The 23036-nt window shown below is 35.7% G+C and overlaps 3 protein-coding genes across 3 annotated transcripts; all 3 read right to left on the reverse strand.

Moving 5' to 3' along the window:
• Window positions 1-284: 284 nt before the first annotated feature.
• LOC106366456 lies at window positions 285-5806 on the reverse strand. The gene is given in 12 exon segments (XM_048739735.1): window positions 285-403; window positions 495-580; window positions 813-964; window positions 1105-1284; window positions 1287-1565; window positions 1782-3125; window positions 3200-3403; window positions 3473-3532; window positions 3816-3872; window positions 4061-4145; window positions 4221-4536; window positions 4617-5806. Coding segments are annotated over 10 exon segments (3564 nt in total). The 5' UTR covers window positions 5629-5806; the 3' UTR covers window positions 285-403; window positions 495-580; window positions 813-937.
• Window positions 5807-6273: 467 nt separating this feature from the next.
• Window positions 6274-10597, reverse strand: LOC106366457 (ABC transporter F family member 3). The gene is made up of 17 exons (XM_013806058.3): window positions 10338-10597; window positions 9947-10162; window positions 9666-9855; window positions 9360-9568; window positions 9066-9224; window positions 8845-8973; window positions 8655-8756; window positions 8423-8569; window positions 8242-8304; window positions 8110-8156; window positions 7908-7967; window positions 7739-7821; window positions 7447-7541; window positions 7183-7269; window positions 6797-6970; window positions 6659-6721; window positions 6274-6558 (listed from the first exon to the last, which is right to left on the reverse strand). The coding sequence occupies exons 1-17, from the start codon at window positions 10539-10541 to the stop codon at window positions 6433-6435; spliced, it is 2154 nt and encodes a 717-aa protein (XP_013661512.1). The 5' UTR covers window positions 10542-10597; the 3' UTR covers window positions 6274-6432.
• A 5158-nt stretch (window positions 10598-15755) lies between these two features.
• Window positions 15756-18182, reverse strand: LOC111202989. The gene is made up of 9 exons (XM_048740298.1): window positions 17856-18182; window positions 17494-17761; window positions 17204-17318; window positions 17003-17127; window positions 16774-16855; window positions 16564-16675; window positions 16312-16475; window positions 16123-16243; window positions 15756-16046 (listed from the first exon to the last, which is right to left on the reverse strand). The coding sequence occupies exons 1-9, from the start codon at window positions 18180-18182 to the stop codon at window positions 15756-15758; spliced, it is 1605 nt and encodes a 534-aa protein (XP_048596255.1).
• Between the last annotated feature and the right edge of the window lie 4854 nt (window positions 18183-23036).

Genomic DNA, 23036 nt, shown 5'->3' on the forward strand with positions numbered 1-23036 from the left:
CCACCAGGGTAGAGAGAAGATGCATCACTGTAGAAAAGAATCAACCGAGTTCAAAAAATCTTTCATATCAAAACCAGAGAAGTTTGTGTCTGATTCACACAGATGGTGACAAACCTGAAACTGATGATAGTCAGCAGTTGGGAATTCAATATTTATGACGATTTCTTCTCGGTTAGACTCTCGAGGGTGGATCTTTATAGCTGTACAATAAAAGAGAAGAGGTTAATGTGTCAAAGATTGGAGCTGAGAGCAGGCGTAGAATGATACTGTAGCAATTTTATCCAATACCAGAGACTATAGCATCATTCAATACATCTATAAGAGGGATTCACTTTCTCAGGATCCTTAATAACTTGCTCCACATGAGTACCACTGCTGGCAGGCTTGGAATCTCAAGATGGTTCTGCCAATACAGAGGAAAGGAATCTCAGAAATTTGAAATTTAAGCTGAAAACAGATTTTGCTAACTGGAGAAGCTCATAAAGCAAACACACCGTAGGTTCATCAAGCAACAACAAATTCACATCCTCCGTCCTCTGTTTATAGATTTCTTCTGTGTTTCTGGAGTGAAACTGAGCCCCTGAAAATATCATAAAGACAACGTTTGCAAGTTAGATGTTGAAAGCAACAAAAGCACATGCAAAGATTTTAACAGAAGATAACATCCAAATCTAGCTTTTTATTGGCATTTTGTCATGATGGGTCACGACTTGTATCCAGATATGCACATCTTTCTTTATATCTATGCTATCATGAGAAACAAATATCCTAAGAGAGTAGCAGAATATGTTTAATGGTAAGGAGCTTCTTACAGCAAGGATGGATACTAACTGCCCGATCCTCAGCAGTATAAGCATCAATCGCATCAAGCCTTTTGTATATTTCTTCAAGCCTTTGTGACATCAGATCTCCTTCAGCTGTATCTTGGGTAGGCGTTTCATCCTAAGTTGTGGATTCTATCTCTCTTCAGATAACAAAAACAATAGTCAACATTACCACCAAAGTTTGATGAAACCGAAAAAAGAGGCACAAAACTAAAACGAGACAACGCTAATATCGGCACGCAATGACTCCAATTATTAGTAAGATCAGCTTGTAGTTAACCTGCTTGGCCGGTATTTGAGTTTCTTCTTCCAACAGCATGGCTGTTTCAATATCAGTGTTAAAAACACAATGTAAGGCTGTCGTGTTGCCATCAACTACTTCTTGCTTGACATGCAATACACTTGGACTTGTTTCTGCCTCTCCGACACACTTCCTTGGTTTCTTCACTGAAGGGAGGGCGAAAGAGGACCCAGTCTCAACCGAGCAACACCTACGTCTTCCTTGGATTCTGCATCTCTGCTCTTTATTGGTGTCCTCTTTCTGCGTGATCTACTAGAACCAAATTGTGTCATGTTCGTTTTATCTGCTGGTTCTGTCTTCCCTGTGTCCCTAACCTTACTACATGAGGGACGGCTACTGGGATCCAGACTTAACCAAGGACTGCTTGGAGAATCTCTGCCTAGTTCTTTGCCAGAACCGACATCTGTTGAAGCCACTTCTACTGCAGAGCTTCTGTTATCCTGCAGACGGAAAAGTTCATGCATCACCAAAACTATCCACAAGCCACATAACTACGCAACAAAAAGAACATCTACAAAACTACTGAAAATTAGGATCAATACATGCTTTAATCCTTTAGCTGACAAGGCCCTAAGTTATGGGAAACTAAATTACCAAACAAGAATGCTGCTCCCTGAGGCACACCGTAGATAACTGAATAAATAACTACAACTTACCTTATCTTGCATTTCAATGATTTCTTCGCACTCAGAGCCCTCTTCCCCTTCTGAGTCAGCCATCTCTTCACACTCAAACTCGACATGTTCTTCTTCCATCGTCTCTTCGTCAGAATCACTTAATTCCTCCTGTTCCATCACTATACCTAGATTAGATTGATCACCCATCTCGTCAATGCATCTATCACTAGTAGCAGTTGATCCAGGCATTTCAGAGCCATCTTCACGTTGAATCATAGAATTGTCTGGAAATTCTGAAATATTTGCTGCTGAGACACTACCACGATCTTTTACTTTAGAAGATCTCGGACTTAGATTGATATCTGAGTTCACATTTTTAGCATGCTTGTTAGAACTGACAGATTTCAGGCTGGCATCATTACGAGCAGCACCAGGGATACAAGTCTCCTCGACAGCACTAGAAGTATCCTGACATAATTTGCGTTTCTTGCCAATATTTGTGTCTAAGTTCCCACGCCCACTAGTAAGATAACTCGTTTCACACTCAGTTCTTTGAAGAAGAGGATGAAAACAGCTGTCCCCCAGTGCTCCCTCGTGATCATTTGATGATGCTTTTTTCTGAAACTGATCAGCTGAGTGATTGGTTTGCCTCGGACTGTTGAAAAGACTCAGCAGCTGAGGTCGATTGTCAGAAAAGAAACTAAAGGCACTAGAACCTCCTTTGTCTCTGTTTGAAGGGTAACATGAAATTTGTCCATGCTCAGGGGTCCGGAACAATAAAGGATGCATTTGAAGATCTGAGTCATTGTCCGTCTCGCCCATCCCAGAGGAGCTCTCTGCAGGCAAATCTTTCTCGCAAGGGGGGCCATTGCTATCTCCGTCAGCTGAGAGGCACGGAGGCTCCGTACCCAAAACTCCCTTCCCAGAATCACTAGACATGCCATCTTTAGTGGTACATATTTTGGAGGATGTTACAGACTGATTCTTCGCAAAAGCAGACTGTGAGATAACACGGACCGAAGATGGAAGGTTAAGTGGAGGTAAATCAGGGGCTAGTCTCACTACACTTCTGTTGCGTAGTTTACGAGCACGATGATATGAATGCATAATTATCGGTGCTCTTGAGGTACCGGGTGCCAGCATCCGCGTATCTGTGAGAATTTGCGCAGTTTTAGACCCTTCACCAGTACATATTTGTACTGGCTGATTGCGGGGAACATTCTTTGCATTGCCAAAGGAGTGCATAGATGTAGAACAAAAGAGAGTTGGCATGCCAGGCCTCCAGTCTGCTAAAAATCCTTCATGAAGGTATGTGTCACCTGAATTTTCCACCAATTCATGTCCAACATGATTTTCATTGGCCTTAGAAGCACCATGACGGTCCTGCCACATGTAGGCGAGAAAAGTGAGTTAAGGTAAACTACATTTTTTATGAGGGGTAGCCAAGAAATACATACCTCTTTTGTAGATGCCGGCTGCTCTCTGGACATTCTTTTCTTTGAATCAGATAATCGCCGCTTCTCCTTTTTGACATCGTCGAGCTTATACGACTTCTGGATTCCAAGGGCAGTGCGCCATTGCCTTGGCAGTGTGGATGGGTCTCGATAAGGCACAATGAATTTCCACACCGAGATCCAATCAAATTTGAAATACCTAAGTCCCTGAGCATTCAAATTTATACTCAGCATTGAAATTTTACGATTTCTAAAAGGGTGAGCTTGTCAAATTACCTCTTCTATACGTTCTATCTCTTGCGGGGTCAGGGGAGAGCTTTTCATCCTCAAAACTGCCTGTCAGTGGCAAAACAAACACACACACACCAGTAAGGACAAAATCCAGTATAACCTTGAAACTGAGGTTGGAACATAATCAACTACATATCATTATTAGGCATCCGTCTGGATCTGTCTTAAGCATGTAATGTTGATTTGCATAATGTATTTATATGTTATATGGTTTCACAGTGCTTACTTGTCGACAAACAAGTTCAGGCCACTGACTTTAGGGAACCGACATGCAGACAGATAAGAATACAAATAGAAAGGTGATAACCATATCAAGAGTATAACAGACCTTAATTGGATTATCTGGCGCTTTAGATGATCTCCGGTTTTTTTGCCTAATATGAATCTGAATCAAATAAAAGTGGAATGTATTAGAAGAGACAAGTCTTTCATTCCTTGATCACGTGCCTGGCTGATGAACACCCTATCAAACCACATGGACATGCAGATCATGAAGTACATCAAATTCAATACAGTTACGTTTAGACCCCCAAATTTTTTTTCCGAAATCTACAGAAACTCAGTGATGATTACCTGATGCTCGCCTTTACATGGAAGAAAGCGCTGCTTTATTGCCTTCCAGTCTGAGTTATATTCCATAATTCCAAGAGCCAACAATCTTCATACAAGCAGCAGCACAACGGATCAATTTTCAAACTAGATTAGAGCAAAGAGGAAAGGAAAAAGAACTCACTCATCCTCAGCGTCAGTGAAAAGGAAACGATTGCTAACAGCTGCAGCAGGTGGCTTGTGGGGATATAGTGATACTTTGAACAAAGGCAGAAACGTTTTAGCTAACTTGGCGATATCCTTATGGACCAAGGCAACAGATTCCTTTTTGGCCGATTCAACGATTGTAGCAGCTAACGTCTTCTTAGTCTGCTGCTGATGTGATAACGACATAGAAGGAGGACTGCTGATATGCTGGAGAGGGAGTGGAAATAATGGCACTCTTTGAGACAAAGCATCAAAACCGGATTCCACTTGACACCTTCGATAGTCTTGAACAGCTACAATGGTTCAATAACAAAGACAATTATATAGCAAAAAAAAAACATATAGAGATATAGCAGACCATCTTTCACCATACCGCTAGAAACATCAGTTAGATATCTGCCAGCTAGATTCACAGTATTCAGCACAGATGATGCGGAACCAGAGACAACAAGATGACTTCGACGTGAAACATATCCTTGGTGTTGTTGGATCATCTCAGAGATAAGTCCTTGAACCTGGGCACCAATCTGTTGGCGTGAATAATCAAGTGCACAAAGAGAGTAAACCTGGATGAGAAGCTGAAGGTGATCTTGGATCAAACAATGCAACTCTCCAATCTGGGACTGAGTGAAGCCAATTCCTTTGCTGTTAACAGCAAGCGATTCAGGAGCAGCAGGAAGCAACATCCTCACAGGCTGTACAACGGGCAAGATAGGGCGTAACAATCTCGCAGCCTGCTGCTCAGGAGAATCATCGATTCTAGAGATGGTTTGTTTTCTCTTCTGCCTAGTCACACGCCTTTGCTTGGTGACGTCATCAGTTGTGGCCTTTTCAGGTATAGGTTCGTCGTCGTCAGTCTCCAGCGCTTCCTCGAGCTCAATCTCGAAGTCTAGATCGTTATCCTCGTCATCATCGTGCACGGAGTGAACCTCGGGGGCGTCGCCGCCGTGTAAAACGGCGGCGAGAAACTTGCGGTACTCCTCCTGATCATCAACGTTTGGAATGTCGTCCTCGTCGTCAGTCTCCTGAAGGAAAGCCTCGAGATCGTCGAGAGTGAAACTCTCGAGGGAGTACCGAGCTCTAGTTCGCTTGCAGATTGCGTCATCTTCTTCTTCCTTCGATCCTTGCGGTGGAGAGACCTTGGGGGTTGTTGATTCGGCTTGCACCACCGCGATTTCCTCCTTAGCTTCTTCTTCCCTGACGCCGTTGCTTAAGCTTTGAGTAATGATGCTATTGACAGGCTCAGCGTCGAGAGTTTCGACGTCAGAGCTCAAACTGGAAGAAGCTTCACGGGAAGGGGTTTCTTTTAGAAGAGGATTGAAATCGACATCTTCTTCTTCCTCCTCCTCCTCTTCTGAAATTAGGGTTTCTTCTAATCGATCCATGAATTAGGGTTGGTTCCGCTATCGAAAGAACAAGTTTCGATTCGAGGCTTTATCAATTTAATTTACTTTGACACCAAACCAATCGAAACGAAGAATCCGAAAAGAAAGGGAGGAAAGAGAGATAGAGAGAAAGAAAAGCATAAAATTAAAATGTTTGTTGTTCAATCGTTTCTATCAAAACGTTTTATTGTGAAACGTTTTGATAGAAACGCTTAGACGCCAACTGGCGGTTGCACACAAAAGGAAAAAAAAAACACTAACTAACGAAATAAGCCTGAAACAGGCCCATTGGCCCATCTTCGTAATCCCGTTCAATTGAATGATTTCAATAGAAAATGCATTGTGTCCAATTTATATTTGTTTTCTTTAATTGACATATTTTTTTAATCCCGTTTAAGTGTTTAACCACTGTTTTAAAATTACGTTAAAATTCAATTTGCCAGTCATTTACAATAAAGAAAATAATAATTTTAATAATTTGTTAGTAGACAAAATATAACTAGAAAACATTACTATAAATTTACCTAAAGGTATATTTTGATTATGCATTTCAATTGCTCTGTATTATAGTTTTGTATTCCACAATATGAATTCAGAAAGTAAACAATAAGTCTAAGAATTCTATACGAGAACTGGAGAATTGAAGACAGCATAAACACACATTATTATTAGGTTTTTGGATACTATTAATAATTTCCTTTTAAAGTATAAACTGATTTCAAAATTCAATTTTTTGATTTTCAACAAAATCCACACGAGAAAAAGGCCAGCAAGGAATGAAACTGAGGTTTAGAGAGAAAAAACTTAAGAAGAAGATTGGAGAAGTTTCTTGTAGTCATGGAAGGTTCCATGGAATGGTGCAATCCTGCCGTCTGACACAACCCACAGCTCATCCACGCTTCCCGAAATCAGATGCTCGTCGTGACTCACCTATGCACCACAACCACACACACACACACACATTAGTTTTTTAATCTTGCCCCTAATAAGAAGACAAGGGACTTGATACACGAGTTATTGTTGTTGTTACCATGCAAATACCGCCTTGGAATAGGACAAGTCCTTGAATCAAAGCTTCCACAGCATCCAGATCCTGACACATTATTATTACATTAGTTTATAGCAAATCCTTTGCTTCTTATTTATTAACAAGAAGAATATGGCTTACAAGATGATTGGAGGGCTCATCAAGCAATAGCAAGTGCGGTTTCTTGAATGTGATCTTGGCAAATGCCACTCTGCTTTTCTGACCACCTGATAAAGTGTACATTGGCTGAAGTGCCAGATTTCCAGTGACCCCAAGAGAACCCAGATGACTTCTCAGCTTTTGTTCCGGTACTCCCTGCCCCCATTCAATCCACAAACCAGTTACTGACATATTCATAACCCAAGGTGTGTCTATATTTTGATTCAAACTAGATTTGTCCCCGTAAGAAGAAGACAAACAGTAACTATTGCTTATATATATATATATGAGTCCTTTGTAACTTGAATATGATGTCCTGCTAACTGAAACAAGTAAAGAAGAGGGATCTAACGGGTTTGTGAACTTACAGGGTAGCAGCGCATCATATATAGAAGAGGATTCGAAGAAAGGTCTAGCCCATCCACATGGTGCTGACTAAAGACTGCAACTCTAACCTGTCAAAAGGACATATCAATACATCATATTAGAGCCACCGACATGTTTAGCATTAACAGAGCAGAGAAACCAATCCAAATCCTTAAACATAGAAGAGGTCACCATAACTGGAGAATAAGAAAGGGTCATCCCAAATTTGTTGTTCAGATAAGAGAAAGAGAAGCCTTCTGCCATACCTTAGCAGAACGGAAAACTGTTCCAGAGCTTGGCTGCAGTTCCCCAGAAATAAGTTTGAGAATAGTTGATTTACCGATACCATTCGCTCCCACCACTGCAAAACGATGAGAAGAAAACCACATATAGAGCTTTAAATGCTAGTAAGAGCCTCGAAAATTAAGTTCAGAAGTTCTACACGTTCTTTAATGCTCAAAATAATGATATCCACACAACGACAGATGAAAGATTAATAATTATAAACATGTATCATCTGTGAGATCTCATAATTGAGGGAGGGGGGAGCTTTCTTACTTGCAATACGGCTATCCAGATCTATTCCGAAATTCAGGTTCCTAAACAACAACGGACCACCAGGGTAGCCAAATGATGCATCACTGTAAAAGAGAATAAACGAGTAAGAAAATCTATCATCTGGATCCTCCCCATACCACAATTAAAGAAGTTTGTGACAGATTCAAACCTGAAACTGATAATAGGGGGTCCAGGCTTATCGTCAGGAGTTGGGAATTCAAATTTGTAGCTGCACAAGGAAAACAAGAGGTTAATGTATATAAGATTGGAGCTGAGAGCAAGCATCGAATGCTACTGCAGCAATTTTATTCAATACGAGAGTATAGCATCATTCCAAATTTCAATATATCTATAAGAGGCGTTTCACTTACTCAGGATCATTAATAACTTGATCCACATGGGCCAGCCGGTCAATTGCCTGGGTAATAGAAACAATAATATTAGTGCACCACTGACAGGCCAACAACATATATAATCAAATAAATAGTTGTAGCTGTTGAGACCTTGATTCTTGACTGAACAAGTGACGCCCTCTTCGCATTAAAACGAAATTTATCAATGAACGCCTGCACAGAAAAAATAAATATTAAATTGATATCCCTACGCAGGAAGACTACTAAACATAGACGAGTTGAAAGCAGAATATATGATATCAATATCATTGAGAAGAAAAAGAAAAGAAACCTGCATATGTGCCCGTGAACGTTCACTTGATTCAAAAGCTTTTTGCTGATTCTTCACATTTTCGTCCCGTGTTCTTTCGAAAGTATCATAGTTTCCCTTATAGGTACTAAGTTTTTGGTTTTGCAAATGGATGATGTCCGTGACCACCTGCAGCCAAAAACAAGCATTACACGTATGTCCATTGTCCAGAGATATTGACTGCATGAAGATCAAGGGAGAGAGAGGAAAGTACCGTGTTCAAGAATTCCCTAGCATGTGAAACGACGATAAATGTTTTAGGCCACTTCGTTAGATATGTTTCCAACCACAAGACAGCATGGAGATCAAGATGGTTCTACCAAAACAGAGGATAGGAAATTCAGAAACTTGAATTAAAAAGAAATAGATTATGTTAATATGAGAAGCTCATAAAGAAAACACACCGTAGGTTCATCAAGCAACAACAAATCAGGCTCTATGAATAGAGCACGAGCAAGCGCAATTCGCATCCTCCAACCTCCTGAAAAGGTATTTGTAGATTTCTTCTGCATTTCTGGAGTGAAACTGAGCCCCTGAAAATATCATAGAGACAACGACTGCAAGTTAGATGTTGAGAGCAACAAAAGCACATGCAAAAACTGTTTAATGGTAATGGGAAACTTACAGCAAGGATACTAGCTGCCCGAGCCTCAGCAGTATAAGCATCAATTGCATCGAGCCGTTTGTATATTTCTTCAAGCCTTTGAGACATAAGATCTCCTTCAGCTGTATCTTTGGTAGGGACTCCATCCTTAGCTGTGGGTTCTTCCACCTCCAGGTCCCTCTTCAGATAACCAAAAGCATAGACAACATTACAACCAAAGACAGATGAAACCGGGGAAAAAGGACACAAACGAGTCAAAATGATAAAACCAAGAGGCAATGACTCCTCTACTAGTATAAGAAGCTTGTAGCTAACCTGCTTAGCGAGTATTTGAGTTTCTTCTTCCAACAGCTTGGCTCTTTCAATATCAGTGTTAAGAACACATTGCAAGGCTGTGGTGTTGTCACCAACAACTTCTTGCTCGACATGCAAAATCTGGCAGTTAGCAGGAATACCCGCGATGGCATGCATAGCCATATACCTCAAAAAGGTTGTTTTTCCGGTACCATTACGTCCAACAAGGCCTGTAAAGTAATAATCCAAAGAAAACAAGTACTCATTTGTAAGCACCCAGTACTTGGATTAAAACAGAACGTTAAAAGAAATAAAGAAGAAACCGACCATAGTGGCGTCCAAAAGAGAGGGTGATAGATCCGTCGACAATGAGATCACGGCCACCAACAGAGACATTGAAGTTATCCATATGAATATCTCTGACAGTAGAGCCACCACCAGTGTCATGATTAACACTAACAGTAGGCATCCCTGCTTTGACAGCTTCCATTTCAGCAACATGCTGCTGATATTGAACCTGTATAAACAAGAAACCAGTCGGTCAATCATCAAAGGAACATAACACACTAAAAGAAGCAAAAAGAAAAAAAAATAGAATCAAATAGTACTTCTCTTTGACGATCATCCTTCTTCTTCCTCCTCTCGATCTTAGCTTTGTCACGCTCAGAGAGCAAAGGACCATCAGTGGGCTCAGGCTTCTTCTTCTTAACAGGACCGTCGTCCATGCCATCGTTCATCCGCACAGGCATGGCGAGACTCCTAACAGTTGGAGTAGGCTTCACCAATCCATGCTTCCCAAACTTATCCGCAAGTTTGCTACAAACCTAAACAATCCCAATTCCCCCCACAGCATTTCAGATATGATTCAAAAGCAACGACCTACTAACTAATTCTGAAAACATTTCAACGAAGATCCTAAGGACACAAGCAAGGAAGATAAAAACGAATCTAGAATACGATAAGAGCAAAAATGAAGTATAGGCAGCACTGATTGCTTACCAATCGGCATTCGTCGAAGTCGGAAACGCATTCAGCAGCGACGAGGAGGTCACCGACGGCATCAACGGCACCCTCACCTTCCTCGCCGAAGTCGAAATCCTCGTCGGCCAGGACATTGATGATGTACTCCATGATTGGCTCGTCCACATCCTTCGCTCTGCTTCCCAGCACTTCATACACCACCGAGCTCGCAACTTCCGTCATCGCCGCACACTGTTTTCTTCTGATTTTGATTCTCGCTCTCAGATGAGAAATGAAGGGAAGGGCGAACCATCTTAGGGCTTGATGGGCCTATCTGGAACCTTAATGGGCCCTTCTAAACCAACTGGCTTAATCAGAGAGTTTATTATGGAACTTGGTTGTGTCCTTTATTTTCTTAAACCCAGTGCTGTAAATTTTATGGTCCAACCATAGCTATATATCAATAACTCGTTTTGTTGCCTAATATCCATTCTCTTCTTTTTAATTGATAAGATCGAATAAATTTTTAAGAATAAAATCACGGAGTATTTGCTCTAAGAAAATTGTAGCATATGCGATGAGTGCTGGGTGCCAGAAAAACGAATATTTATGGCTTTATGGGTTTGGTAAAGGTCTTGAAAGAGATATGAATCACTCAACTTTTATTTGGAATAATATATATGGTGCTCTTCTTCATTATTACATTATATATGACTGCCACCAGCATATATTTATACAAAAAGGTAAATACACTATACATTAATATTAGTCCATCTATATACATTACACAATTATATGTATAAAATATAGGGCAATTGTCAATAATAGCACCTTTGAAGTTTATGTCTCAAAAATAGCACTAGAAGGAGAAAGTCACAAAAATGACATTCATTAAAGGGTAAAATATCCCTAATACCCTTGGTTTAAAATTAAATAAACAAACAAAAATAAATAAAAATAAATAAAATAAAAATAAATAAAATGAAAAAAGAATTTTTTTTATAGTTTCAGATTATATGTTTTCAGATTCGAAATTTTTATAATTTTTTTTTATTTTTTTTTTATTTTTTTTTTCAAATTTTCTTTTTATAATTTAAAAATACTTTTTGAAACTGTTTTTAAAATTTTTATTTTTTATTTTAGTATTTTTTTTTATAAAATTTTAAACCATAATTCCAAAACCCCACCCTTTAACTCTAAACCCTAAGGTTTGGATTAATTAACCCAAGGGGTATAAGTGTATATTTACCTCTTTAATGAAACATATTTTGTGACTTTAAGCCTTGAGTGCTACTTTGGGAACATAAACTTGGTTTAGTGCTATTCTAGTCTTTTTCTCTAAAATATATGATCTATGTGGTGATATCATGGTTTTCAATATATACTAGAGTTTAAATCAAAGATTTTGTTTTGATAAAAATGTTAAGATATTATTACTAATTTTAAGTTTTTGACAGAAGTACAATGGCAACAAGAAGCAGATCAAATAAAAATAAAATCTAAACAACATCTCAATCTAAGCGAGCAGGGATAGACACAACCAACCGGACCACTTGCGAGAGACTTCAACCAATCCGCATTTACCGCTTGCCGCAAAAAGCTGAGCCACAGTTAAACCGAAAAACAGAACCCGGTAATTTTGGCCCTCCCCGATGATCTGCTCTTTAAGATTGGCCCAACCAAGAACAGTCTGAAGAAGACTTCCTGAGTATCCGCCATCACGAAGACAGCCAAGCCAGAGGCCTAGCACACCCACCAACACAAGATCAAGTTTTTTATTGGGACGGACAGCCACGACGCTGCTACACGCCAAAAACCTATACAAAATGGCTGAAAAGCAGCAGCAAACTCCACACACGCACACCCCATCCTCAGACAAGCCGGAAGAGCCGAACCACTAGGAGGCAGAACGAAGACGACTGACTCTAGTGCTGGGAAGTCGAGCTCAACCAAGGTAACCCGAGACTCCGCCTGAGCCGCAGACCCCACGGCAAGGAAAAGCTAGTCGGACTTAGACAGACCATGAGAACCAGGGTACTGACCGGCTTGCAAACCGGAACCAAAGTATAAGACAAAGAAGCGCAGCCGAGAGAGGGACTGAGGTGATACCGGAAGAAGCGCCGAGGCTAGAGGTGGACAAGGAGGAAGCACCACGATCACGGGTAGAGTTGAAGCCATTGACGACTCCGTCTTGAAACCTATGCCGCAGGCGCACACATCAAGCGAGAAGCGACCGGAGACGCCACACGACGAACCCGGCCAAGTCTCAGACGCGCCATTGAAGAAGACCTCGCCGTACCTACTGCAGTTTGAGCCGCGAGAAACCCTAACGTCAAGACGCTTCGCGCGCAGGAGAATCACGCGCCGCCGTGCCATTCCGCCGGGGAAACGTAGACAAGAAAACCCGGTAAAGAACAGATCCGAGACGGAGGAGCCACCAGTCGAAACCACGCGCCGCCAATCTAGGAGTTTCGTCGTAGATCTACAAAAGGAGAAAATCGAGACCAGACGAAACCCTACCCAAAAACCGACTCCAACCTCCCACCGTCGCCACATCCTCCTTGCAGTGTCACCAGAGGGACGAAGCACCCACCAGATTCGGCCTAGGCTCCTCCGCCAGCGAACGTTCATGCTTCAGAAACGACCACATATCGGAGGCGGGTGAGAGAGGAAAGTTAGAGCAAAATAAAAGGAGAAAAGAGATGAGAGGCCCTCCGACGGCGAATAGGGAAAGCGGCCGCCGGAGGCAAGATCGAAAAGAGATTCTGAGAGGGTGTTAGAGAGAGAGAGGGTTAGAGAGAGAGACTTTTTTTTAGAGCAACCACGTGAAACTCTATACTTTGTTTTCATACTTGGGATATTAAGTGGTTTCGGTTATATGATCTTTGATTTAAACTGATTTAAACATTAGTTTAAATCAAAGATCATATAACCGAAACCACTTAATACCCCAAGTATGAAAACAAAGTATAGAGTTTCACGTGGTTGCTCTCAAAAAAAAAGTTTCGCGTGTGACAAGAGTTTAGATAAACAAGAATTATATTTTTGAATTGATTGAACTATTAGTCATGAGATTTGGAGACAGATGTGAAGCAACGCTATGTCAATATGGATATCATGTATACACGCAAAATGAATAACATATGTTATGTGTACATCTATATACTTTCATATGTATTTTGTTAAGTTAGGAGAAAAGTAAACCAAACTGAGATATGATGAAGAGAGGTGACAAAAGAGGGTCCCTAGTGCATGTAGTTGACTTTGATAATATGTCTCATTCATTTTTGATAAAAGGGAATTTTAACATTTATATAATAAGATTAATAAATAATATTTATATATATTAAAGGTATACATAGCTTTTGATTATGTTTCCAAATTGAAAAACAACTTTCATCACTATGTCTCCACTCCCTTCTATATAACTCATCTCATTTGTCTCTATATGATCCCACACTTTGTCTTCAAAATCTCAAGTAGTTTAAGATCGAACAAAGACATCAATATGAGCTCTCATGCAAAGAGGTTAGCAGTTTTCATTGTTCTTATTTTGGCTATCACCTCCACTGATGTTTCAGACGCTACCCTTCGTCATATCATGAATCTCAGATCAAATACGGTAAAATTTATTTGGTTTTCCATTTTAAATTATACAATAATATGTCTCAAAATATTATATTATAGTATTATACTATGATTCGTGTATGCGGTTTATAAGTTGCTATTTGATTCATTTTAATATTTGATACAATAGGGTATTAAGGAGGGTAATGAAATAAAGGAGAGGGAACTTGTGGAGTTACACCTTGACTACGCAAGAACTGGAGCCAATCAAGATCACGAGCCAGGGAAAGGAAGACCTTAATCCAACTTAGTTATTCATAGCTAAAATAAGGAGCTTCATTAACTCTACTCTTCTTTCACAAAGTATCTATATATACATAATATGATGGAATATAATAGCCCAAGCTTTTGGGCAAGGTTCAAGTTGCATGTAAGAAAACATGTGTATCAGTGTATGCATGCATGCATATGAATCTAAGTTTTACTGTATGTGATATTATTTTTAAGTGCGAATGAAAGTACTATAAATTTGGGATGAAATTGTTTACTTTGACTTATTAGACAACTTATTTGTATTCATGCATTAAACTAGATAAGATTAAATCAACTCCATAAGACTTAAACTAGACAAGATTTTTTTTTTTATTCAGTTACAATTAAAGATACATGATTTATCTACACTAGAGATTTTGCCCGGGCTACGCCCGGGTTTATACAAATAGCATTGTATTTAATATTTATATTACAATATTATATCTATTTATAAAAATATAAATAGTAATTTAAATTAGAAATGAATAAAACTTGCAATTTATTGTTTTTATCATCTAAAATATGTATGGGATGATGAACACATGTGAAATGAATTAAAAATTGTTAAACTTTAGTTATCATCCAAAATATATATTTTTTACATATTTTGGTTAGTTTGAAAATATATTATTAATCTTAACATCACATTTTTTATACTTATTATTCAAATCATGTTTAATATTTTATTTCTGTATTATTTAATTTTTATAATATACTTTATTACTATATAATTTATTTTTACATTGTTTTCTATGTAAATAGGCAATAATTATTGTTATAGGCCAATGTAAAAAAACTTTTCTTATTTTAAAACAGAGTTTATTCGGATCTAAATTTACGTCTTCAATCACCAATGACAAATATTATGTTTTCTTCTTTTGTTACTTTGAATACATTATCCTTATTAATTTATTATATATCGAGCGATATTATATTATATTTAGGAAATTCTTAATAAAAACATGTTTCCTTCTTATATATTTGGAGATGATATTAAGATGGAGATGATACTAAGATTTTTTTTTGTTGGTCGATTCGAAGCAAAAAGCGGAGGTAAAAAGTTATGGTTGAACAAAATAAAATATAATTATACAAAACTAATCTTGGTCATCAAAAAAATTACACAAACTAATATGTACAGTCTCAAAATAAGTATACATGCATTTTGTCTCTAATATCTTACACACCAATCATAATTCATCAATCATAATTCATAGCATATTATGATGGTTCATATATTTCAGTTTACATCAGTTATAATACAAAATAGTCTATAAATGTTTTACAAAGCTAGTAATTATTATGAATTCCAATGATGCCAACAACTCAAGTCATTATCAAACTGAATGCAAATATCTAACAAAAGCAAAATTTTAAACAAAGAAAAAACAAAGTCTTCACTCAAACATGAAATAAAGAATACGACCACTCAGCATGCATGAAGTGAGTGGAGTAGTCTCTAATGAACCAAAGTCTGATATTTGAAACGAAAGAAAGCATAGTCTTTAGGTAAACGTAAAAACAGAAATTAAACGCAGCAATAACAATCACTGCATGAGAGAATAGTCTGAAGCTGATTTAGCCACTCTTGGGGCGCTTGGCTTCTCCTGACTCAAGACGCTCAGATGCTTTCCTAACCATATCACCCGCAGCATCTTCGAAGCCTTTTGAAGGATTAGCCTTTTCTTCCAAGTGTTCTATGGGCTGTGGAGCTTCTGGCGGGAGTATCTTGGTGACAGTCAGGGTTTGAGTCTTGCCTGTCAAGTTATGGTCGGAAACCTTCACAATGAATCTGCGCTTCTGCCCTATTGCATCAAGTAGAGCTTGCGGCACCGGCACACAATGGTCAGCATCCACACCAGCATTGGACTAACGTTAAAAAAAATCAAAATCAAATAGGTATTACTTCAAATATCACGCTATGAATAGTCAGGTATGAAATTACCTCAAAGTAACTGGCAACTAATTCTGACGCATGCTTCCCGGTCAACTCTTTGCCAGCATCACCAAGTACAACAAAAACTGCTTGCTCACTCTCATCATAAACAGAGATCTTTGTGAGGTACCTGCAATGAAAGAAGATTAACTATTAGTACTGACAAAACGAAAAAGAAAATTTGTATACAACACTTACTGAGGAACGCCTGTAACTTCCCTTTTCCCACATTTCTTGCTGTTACAAATCAGAGAGGTAGGCCCTTTTACTGCCTTACTATTACATCCTCCGCAAGAAACGTAATACCAGGCAGAACCCTGGACAACATCATCGATAGTTGCTGTGCATTCAAACCAAGCAACCTTCATGGTATAAAAAAAAACAATCTTCATCAATAATCAGGAGCATGGAAATGAATGTTTAAAAAAAAACAGAACAACTCTTATATACCTTAGAACCTTCCTGCTTGATGTAAGAGAATATCTCCCCTAGAGTCACTGTCTCAGGCTTGGTAACGACCTCAGCAGCAACCCTATTAGCAATGTCCGAGTTAGAGCTCAACCTGAGGAAAAAAGGAAGCCAAAATTATGTTAGAAATGAAATCGTGTAAAATGACAAAGCAAAATTTGCATGAAAATAACCGAGCTCTCAAATGAATACCATTCAAGATAATCTTTGCTAGGCTGGACATCAGCATCCATGAACACTCGAGATGATGACATTGTAGTGAGAGCGAGTGTTCCTGTTAAAAAGTATGAATAAAGATGACTATCCATAATATAATCTCTGTCTCAGCTAATAAAAATAAAAAGACCTAATACAGTTAAATTTGTGATACGACAGCTAAGTTATGGATATGAACATGATGTTTTATAAGTGATATTCTAACCTCCAAGGTGTTTGGGGTTCACAGTGGTGACTAACAGAACGCTTGGGGTGCCTCCATAAGATTTGAATTTCTGGCAGAAGTCGGATGCAGCCTTGTCCCATATGTAGAGCTTCATCACTGGTCCACTACATAAAATGAAACAATCCCGTATATATTAAGGACAACTCACAATGAAAACGTCTAACAAATGGACAAACTTACTCATGTGTCTGAACATGAACACATATATGCCGCTTCTCTGAGATGTCAACCTCGTCAAGAACAATATGGTCAGAGATAGTCTGCCCATTCACCAGCTTCATATGGCCAACATAATCTGTTATAAAATCAAAGAAATCCGCATACATCAAACTTCTAAATCAAACGTAACTATAAAGTGCTCATCAGTTGTTCAAATATTTCAATTAATGTACAACACTAATACTCGTTTGAGGTGATCAAATATATCTAAAGATTTAAGCAAAAAAACATCAGTAATCCAATAGACTTACCATAAAGGTCACCCTTAGAGTCGCAGTTGGCCCTAAACTCCTCATAGCCGTGGAACCTGAACCTATCCTCTGGAAATGGGACCGGAGGGTTATCAAGAACCGCTAAATCAGAATTCCAGGTGAATGAGACGGTGGCGATATGATCAGCAACTCGATATTGAACTTTGCTTCTGGACCCGAAGAAGTTTTTCAGCTTATACACGACCCCATCTGTCAGATCAAAGGTCCCGACCCGTCCGGCTGGAACAAAACCTTGAATAGCAGTCCCCTGTAGATAATATCAAAGCATCGATTAATATAGATACCATCTCAATCGAGCAATACTAAACCTATAGAAAAAATAAAAAAAATTTGAGACTGACCTCTTCATCGATAAGAAGCATTTCTTGTCCGATGAGTGTTTTCGTGAGTGGATTTCGAGCCTCCCAGAAGTGAATCAGACGAAACCTCAATTCCGCTTCGCGTGGGCCGAATGAGACATCTCGGAATAACATGACTTGGTCTGCATGCACGGAGGAGAGATCGGTAGCAACGTTTGGTTTCACCGGAACAGGAGATGAAACATCAGTCGTCGCAATCGCGGAGGAAGCGATGGACTTCCCATTTGGTTTCACAGTAGCAGAGGAGGCGACGATCTTCTTGCCGGTCTTGCGGTCACTGGAGTCGGAGGAGTTACCGGTGGGTTCCATCGGTTGAGTGTCTTGAGTTTTTTTTTCTGAGAGAATAATTTCAATGGAGACATAAGTTAAGAAAAGAGATATATAAATAGGAAAATTGAAAGGAAGGTGAAAAGAAGCCATTGAAAGAGTTGAAACAAAGTCTTGATTAGATCAATTAGTGATGAAGTAATTGTCTAAACGGATTTGCAGAGGAGGGGAAAGGAAGAGGTGGAAGTCGAAAGGTAGGGGAAGAAGGATTTGGGTTACGCCGTCTCTGCGTCTCCGTAACAACACAACACAGGTGGGCCAAAATAAACAAAAGCCCGAACTTAGTGGGTTGCAAAATACACCCGAAGCCCAACTTGAACCAAGTCGTTGCTGACATGGCTGAACGCTAATTTCTTACTGGATGAATTTCTAGTCCTACGTGGACCATCTCAGAAGGCTTAGTATTTGCCTTTTAGTATAGTTAGATGTTTAAAATCATTATCAATTTATTTATAAAAACAACATGATATCATTTGATTTTTATAATAGAATTGAACTCCATTTTAAGTGGATTCTAAATTGACATTTAATTTCATAGTTTAAAAACGAAATTTTATATCAACTGTAACTAAAATACCTTAAACACATAAACATATATATTATCATAAATAAATAGACAGTAAAATAGTATTTTATATAATTATTATGACAGTAAAAATGGAAATGATGTTATACCATGTGAATCAACAAGTCAGAAATTAAGGAGCACGTATGAATAATCAAAAGAAGAGATTACATTTGGAAAAAAAATTGAATTTGATACCAGAAAGTCTGGATTTGGTCCAAGAATGAAAATTATTTTCCTGTTTAAAAACAGGTTAGATGAAAGAAAAGTGAGAGTAGACGTTGCTTTTATTTTATACTAGGGATTAACCCGGGCTACGCCCGGGATTTTTATTTTTTTCTAATTTAAGTTGTTAAATTATTTATATTTAGGCTATGATTTATATTTATATAAATGTTAAAATGCATGTCATAATTAAAATTTATTTTTAAATTTTAACACGTTAAATTAACATATTTTTTACTATTTAAATATTTTTTTATAATTTTATTGGCTATTTAGTTATCATATTTAGCAAAACTATCTTTTGAGTGTTGGAATAAATGTTTTAGAGATTTTATTAAGCTGCAGAGTATTTTTGGATCGACCACATGCTCAACATTCGATTGATCCGTAAAAAGATGGTCGATCTCCTTGGCCAGGTAAGTACAATTTTAGCAAAAATATCTTTTATTTTCAAATATTAAGTATATAACTATTCTTTTTAATATTTTTTTAATTGTATTTTTGATTAAATTATTGTATTATAATGGTTATGTAAATATTTTTTGTGATGTTTGAATTTTTGTTGTTCGTATACTTAACCTAGATGATATTGATGTTTAACAATTTATTGTTTTCTGGGAATAGAAAATAATGATATATCAAAACGTATCTAATACTTGTTAAATGATAGTATAATGTAAATTACATCCATTATTTGAAAATAAACATTTGTTGTTTTTATTTTTATTTTAAATCAGAAATTATTTTTATTTAAAAACATTATTCATATATAATATAATAGTTTAAGTTTGGAAGATTAATCTATATATATAAATTATGTATATTTTTTAAAACATAATTTAAGATATTATATATTGAGTATCTGAATAAAAGCTGAATTTCTTATCTTGAAAATCAGATAGTTATATTTTTGTCTTCATGTTATACTCACCAATCCATCATTGATATTTATAACTCAGTATGTTTTTTAAAAAACTTAGTTTTAAGTAATAAACGAATTTAATAAATTAAATTCATCACCTATAATGTTTTGTAAACTATATTTGAAAACTCTCTAAAATTATATTTGAAGCATAATATTATTATTATTTAATTTAAGTTATTTTAAACATAATATATGCTAAACCAACTTAAATTATATTTACAATAAGACCATCCTAAACCGGTTAGTAAACCAAAAACAATACTAAACCAACATGAACCAATACCTGATTCGGCGAGGAAGGAAGTGTTTCGAGATAAACGCTTGAATGGTTATCAACTGAAATGGTTTGATCATGAAAGAGTTAGTATGAATATTAACAATAAAATTATAGATTAGATTAATTTAAATTTGTAAGAATACCTTTGAGTCTATGAAAATCAATTCAATTCCCATGAATAAGTTTGGCTTTTGGAAGTTGCGGGTTTCCCAACAATGAATCCACCTAACAAAAAGTTTGTTGTTATAAAAAAATATCATTCAATGTCATTAAAGGTTTCTGGGACGGCAAGAGTTGATAGTGAAACTATTTTTTTTCTCGAGTGCTTTGAAATTTTGCTTAATAGTGTGAGGTTGATGTGGATGGAATAATGAGTTTTATAGGGACTTTCTTAATGTAAAACTATACATTTTTTTTTGTTTAATGTGGTATTTCCATTTTTATATAATTTACTACCATTTAAAGATAGAAGTACATTTTAAGATAGATGCTTAAATCTTAATGTACTTTTTCCATTTTTTAATATGTTTATTTCCATTTCTTATATTTTTATTTACGTAATATCTAAATTTTATATTTTTAAATAGATATTTAAATATTAATGCACTTTTTCCATTTTTAAATTGTGTATTTACTTATATTATATATTTTACATTTTAAGATAGATGTTTAATGCTTGATGAACTTTTTCCATTTTTAAAAAAAAAAGTGTATTTACTTATTATTACATATATAATTCATATATTATATATTTACTTATTATTTATTTTCATGTATATGTATTTCCATTTCTTGTACTTTTAATTTACTTAATATCTATATTTTACATTTTTAGATAGATGTTTAAATCTTAATGTATGTTTTCCATTTTTAAAATTGTATATTTCTATTTGTTATACTTTCTATTTACGTAATATCTATATTTTAAATTTTAATATATATTTTTAAATCTTAATGTAATTTCCCATTTTTTAAATTTGGTATTCACTTATATTATATATTACTTATTATTTATTTTTCTTTATATTGTGTATTTCTATTTCTTATACTTTCTATTTACTAATAATTTTATATTTTAAGATTGATTTACATTTTAAGATAGATGTTTAAATACTAATGTATTTTTTCCATTTTTTTAAATTGTGTATTTTCTTTTCTAATACTTTCTATTTACTTAATATCTATATTTTACATTTTAAGATAGATGTTTAATATTTAATATACTCTTTTCATTTTTTAATAATTGTGCATTTACTTATTATTGTATATATAATTCGTATATTTATATATTTATAATATTTACTTATTATTTATTTTTCTATATATTGAGTATTTCTTTTTCTTATACTTTATATTTAGTTAATGTATATATTTTATATTTTAAGATAGATGTTTAAATCTTTACGTATTTTTCTATTTTTAATGTAAAACGGCAATGTTTAATAGAAGAACTTGGACATCATCCATGTACCTGGAAGCTACCTGGAAGATATCAAGCTTTTACGAAGAAGTTTCCTCAACTCAGACATCATCCATGTACCCCGAACAGAGAACCAAAGGGCGGATAGCTTGGCACGTAGTGCTAGGAAACAACCGTCTTTCGTCGTTCATATGGATGCGGAGTTACCGATTTGGTTTACAGAGTCAACATGAGTCTGTGAATGTCTTGCTGTAAAAAAAAAAAAAAAAAAACTTGGACAAATAGTCAAATAGTTATATTTATGTTTTTTTTTTTTTAATAAAATTCTAATGTTACATTATGAAGATAACCCGTTTTTTTAGTGAACAATGGTAATCTTACACATGTTTAATGTAGTTTTTCCATTTTTTTATGTTGTATGTTTACATATTATTGTTATTTTTAAATGTAAAATGGTAATTTTACATATGTTTAATGTAGTATTTCCATTTTTTATGTTGTATGTTTACATATTATTTATTATTTTCGAAATTATATATAATTTTTTTTTTTACAAAATAGTAATGTTACATTATGGAGATAAGCCGTCTTTTTTTTAGTGAAAAATGGTAATCTTACATATGTTTAATGTAGTTTTTTCATTTTTTATGTTGTATGTTTACATATTATTTTCTTAAAATAAAAATGTAAAATGGTAATCTTACATATGTTTAATGTAGTATTTCCATTTTTATGTTGTATGTTTTACATATATTTATTATTTTCAAAATTATATATAATGTTTTTTGTTTTCTTTATAAAACGGTAATGTTACATTATGGAGATAAGCCGTCTTTTTTTAAGTGAAAAATAGTAATCTTACATATGTTTAATGTAGTTTTTACATTTTTTTTATGCTGTATGTTTACATATTTTTTATAATTTTCGAAAATAAGTAATATTAAAATGTAAAACTATATTTTAATGCCATGTGTCATCTTTCGAGATTATATTATATATTTACTTATTATTTATTTTTCTTTATATTGTGTATTTTTATTTCTTATACTTTCTATTTACTAATAATTTTATATTTTAAGATTGATTTACATTTTAAGATAGATGTTTAAATACTAATGTACTTTTTCTATTTTTTTAAATTGTGTATTTCCTTTTCTTATACTTTCTATTTGCGTAATATCTATATTTTACATTTTAAGATAGATGTTTAAATCTTAATATACTTTTTCCATTGTTTTTAAGTTGTGTATTTCTTTTTCTTATATTTTCTATTTACTTAATATCTATATTTTACATTTTAAGATAGATGTTTAATATTTAATATACTCTTTCCATTTTTAAAAAATTGTGCATTTACTTATTATTGTATATATAATTCATATATTTATATATTTATAATATTTACTTATTATTTATTTTTTTAT

The sequence above is a fragment of the Brassica napus genome, chromosome A9 (genome assembly GCF_020379485.1).
Source record: "Brassica napus cultivar Da-Ae chromosome A9, Da-Ae, whole genome shotgun sequence".
NCBI classification, from domain to species: Eukaryota; Viridiplantae; Streptophyta; class Magnoliopsida; order Brassicales; family Brassicaceae; genus Brassica; species Brassica napus.

Bases quoted from the DNA above. Each gene is read 5' to 3' on its own strand.
- LOC106366457 (XM_013806058.3), bottom strand. From the start codon at position 10,541: ATGACGGAAGTTGCGAGCTCGGTGGTGTATGAAGTGCTGGGAAGCAGA. The intron at 9,569-9,665 runs GTCGGTTTCTTC...ATTACTTTACAG, and splicing joins CTCTTTTGGACGCCACTATG to GCCTTGTTGGACGTAATGGT. The intron at 8,157-8,241 runs GTCTCAACAGCT...TCTATTACCCAG, and splicing joins TTGTTCAGTCAAGAATCAAG to GCAATTGACCGGCTGGCCCA.
- LOC111202989 (XM_048740298.1), bottom strand. From the start codon at position 18,182: ATGGAACCCACCGGTAACTCCTCCGACTCCAGTGACCGCAAGACCGGC. The intron at 16,476-16,563 runs GTATATAAGAGT...TATACCATGAAG, and splicing joins TCAAGCAGGAAGGTTCTAAG to GTTGCTTGGTTTGAATGCAC. The intron at 16,244-16,311 runs GTAAGTGTTGTA...CTTTCATTGCAG, and splicing joins GAAGTTACAGGCGTTCCTCA to GTACCTCACAAAGATCTCTG.